This window comes from Chrysochloris asiatica, unplaced genomic scaffold (genome assembly GCF_000296735.1).
Source record: "Chrysochloris asiatica unplaced genomic scaffold, ChrAsi1.0 scaffold00186, whole genome shotgun sequence".
NCBI classification, from domain to species: domain Eukaryota; kingdom Metazoa; phylum Chordata; class Mammalia; order Afrosoricida; family Chrysochloridae; genus Chrysochloris; species Chrysochloris asiatica.
This window is the reverse complement of record NW_006408704.1, coordinates 6128412-6131763: the sequence shown is the minus strand read 5'-3', so window position 1 is coordinate 6131763 and position 3352 is coordinate 6128412. Positions and strand designations below refer to the sequence as shown.

Genomic DNA, 3352 nt, shown 5'->3' with positions numbered 1-3352 from the left:
TAAATCTCTGACAGGGAATCCTTTTACTTCCCAGTAGTCTTTACCATCAAGATATGTTTCATTCTATTCGAACTGACTGACTTTAGCTCAAGAGCACACACACTCCCTCAACCATCCTTAGTATCTCCACTTCACCGTGATGTTCAGAACTGTGTGTTTACAGGGTGAGGTGTAAAACCTTTCTGTTTCCTAGTGGCACACAATTGATCAGGCTATTTGAATTAAAAATTTTCCCCCCTCCCATTTCTATGTACAAAATGATCTTTCATTATGTAATAAAAACATTTCCTTCTTCATGTCTGGAGTGGTGGTGGTGGTTGTGTGCCGTCCAGTCAGTTCTGACTCATAGCCACCCTGTGTGGGGTTTCTGAGGCTGCTAATTCCCCAGGGAGCAGAAAGTCTCATCGTTCTCCCTCAGAGTAGCTGGTGGATTTGAACTGCTGACCTAGTGGTTAACAGCCTAACACATAACCCACTATGCCACCAGGGCTTTGTTTATTTACAGAGTACACCACTAATATAAATGTCAATTAAAATAAAGATTCAGAGCTATATTTTTTGTTTTAAATTACAAGCTGGCAGTTAATCTTCTGCCTGGGAAGGTGTGATTATTCTGTATGCAATTCAGGTTAATAAGTGCTAAAAGAAAATCATATCCTAAGAAGTGTTAATTATGAGGCTTTTACTTTTACTGTCCTCAAACCAAAGTCATCATTTGCTCTCCAAGCTGTGCTGGATCAATATTTAGCTTTTCATGAATGGTACTTTCATGATCAGTAAGTGGGTATCTCAGACTATACTAAATGTTTCCAGGTGAGATGAGGGGGCTTCAAAATGTTCATGAAAAAATTCCACTTATCCACGAACTTTTTGAAGCCCCCAAGTTATGTCCCATGTGGTGGAAAAGGTAAAACGCTCATTTAGTAGCTTGTCCCAAACTGAACTCCAAGAATCAAGCATAGTAAGCATTGCTTATGTGCTGGTTCTGGAGAGTCTGATAAGACAAGCTTGGCTTTCCTCTTTGACTTGCTAGAGCCTCAGCCATGTAATCAATATGATGGGCCAGAAACACCTCACATACATTTTAATCACCCAAGTTTGCTACAAGAAAAAAGGACAGACATGTGAGTGAAGTAGTAGGCTGACAGGCTCTGTGAGGCTTTATAGAAACAAGGGTAACGAGAGCACCACTAATTACTGTTCACAAGCCTGCCCAGCCTGGTCCACCAGCTCCCATGTCCTCTGGGTGCAATGAACTGTGGACATTGCCCTTTTGCAGCCTTTCCTGATGCTGATTCTGTTCCCTCTGCTTGGAATGCACTTGTATGCTGAAGAACTCTTTTGAGGCGCAGGTCAAAGATAAACTGGGAATCCTTCACCTGGCCATTCCCTATCTGGGGCACCATTAATACTTTGTATAAACAGTTATTATAACTATCTTTGAAGATTAGAGTTACTTAACTGGGGAACCTGTGTGTTACACTGGAGAAAAGGGTCAGAGCTTATCTCAGATTCTCGAAGAAGCCCTATCACTCAGAAAGCTTTAAGCAGCACCAATTTCTTATGTGTCCCTCTTATGAGTTTTTTGAGGGCAAGAGCAAGTTTCTTTCATCCTAGAGCCTCAAGCGCTGGTCTTAACTATTGGCAGCAGGTTGTTAAGGACCCACAGAGGCAACACTTTGACAGATAAAGAAGAGAAAACAGGATGGTTTAATTAGAGTCAAGAGTCATTTGTTCTTGATTACAGAGCTCAACATGCAAATTACATTCACTGCTTTGTACAGACATGGCACCCTGACATTATCCTGGGGCTTTTAATCTAGACAGAATTATTCCTGGGCAACTCTTTATCTGCCTGCCAGCAACTGCCCTCTCTCCCTTCTCACAATGATATGTAGATTTTTCTCTTGTCCAGAACAACTGGGAAATGAGGTCTTTAGTTCGACTGGGCAGACACATGCAGTACAGAATCACTGATTTTTTTCCCCCCAGTGGACTTGATATATTCTGAACTTAAGATCACAACCTCATATTGCCTGACCTGTCAGTGGTGATTCCAAAGGCACTTAAGAACCTGGCAGTGTCTAAGGGTCAGCCACTGATTTTCGCTGGGCAGTACTGAGACACAGAAGGTTTGCCAAATCTGTCCTAGCCCTAGGGATTCACTCTGGAAAGAGTGTATCTGAATCATGTTTGACCCATTTGCTCTCATTCTGCAGGCTCAAGATGAACAATACAAGGAGGTGCGTTTTGCTCATCTATAGTTTTTTAAGCTTTCAGTAATAAAAATGTACTACTTTTGTAAAGCAAGTTATAAAATACTAACAAAAAAATTAAAGATAAAAATGCAGTGTCTGGATCCCAAGAAAAAAGGAGCTTTACTGTGGTCAGAGGTCCGGCTGACAGCAGAGTGACGACATACAATTGACAAAGCTTTTATCAAAGACTGCATTTTTGCTAAGTTTTTACATAAGATACTATTATCACTAGCTTGAGTTTTCCCCTTTTCTAGGACTTTCATTGCTAGAGTCACCAGAAGGAAAATTTGAAACATTTTTTTCAACAGCTCTCTCCCTGTTAGTCACCCAGTACATGCTCCCTGTTTCCTCTAGTTTCAAACATGAAGGGGAACCTGGCTCAGACAAGAATGATCTTTGCTGCACGCCCGCCAGCTCATGCATTCTCCTTTTTATTCTGAGAAGCTCAGGCTCAAATAAAGTTACAAGGTTAAGCGCTACTCTGAGTTCCCAGCACAGCTAACCCCGGCTTGCTCGTCAAAAGATGGAGGTCTGTAATTCCTTTTTGAACATGCCTTCAAAGTGGAGGTCTTTGGCCATGAGTTCCTCTTCGACGTCATCAAGTGCCCATTGGTGATCTGTCAGCTCCAAAGCTTCCCACTCTGTCTGTAAAGAAAGAGGACAACAGTTGACCTTTTGTGAGCACCTGCTATGGGCCAGGAGGTGGAGTAAACTCTTTACATGCATCTAGAAGGCAAATTCTGTCCCTATCCCCAATCTGGACAATTTACAGCTCAGGAGACTAAAGCTAAGAGAGATGGAGTAAGCTGAGGTCACTGAGTTAGTAATTAACAGAAATTTAAATGTAGGCCTGTCAGATTACAAAGACCCAGTGCCAACTCATAGTGACCTTATGCACAGCAGAACGAAACCCTGCCCGATCCTGGGCCAACTTGCTACTATTGCCACGCTTGAGCCCACTGATGCTGCTACTTGGCCAATCCATCTCGTTGGGGTCTTCCTCTTTGTCTCTGACCCCTCCACGTTACCAAACATGATATCCTTCTTCAGCGACTGGTCCCTCCTGACAATATGTCCAAAGTATGAGAGACGAA

General features: G+C 42.5%; 1 protein-coding gene across 1 annotated transcript in view; it reads right to left on the bottom strand.

Annotated features, from left to right (window-relative positions):
• Positions 1–2658: 2658 nt before the first annotated feature.
• The window catches only part of EMC3 (ER membrane protein complex subunit 3), a 46002-nt gene continuing 45308 nt past the window's right edge, over positions 2659–3352 (bottom strand). Inside the window, exon 8 of the mRNA XM_006872191.1 lies at positions 2659–2903. Coding sequence (XP_006872253.1) covers positions 2775–2903 — 129 coding nt within the window. The 3' untranslated portion in view covers positions 2659–2774. The remainder of the gene's footprint in view (positions 2904–3352) is intronic.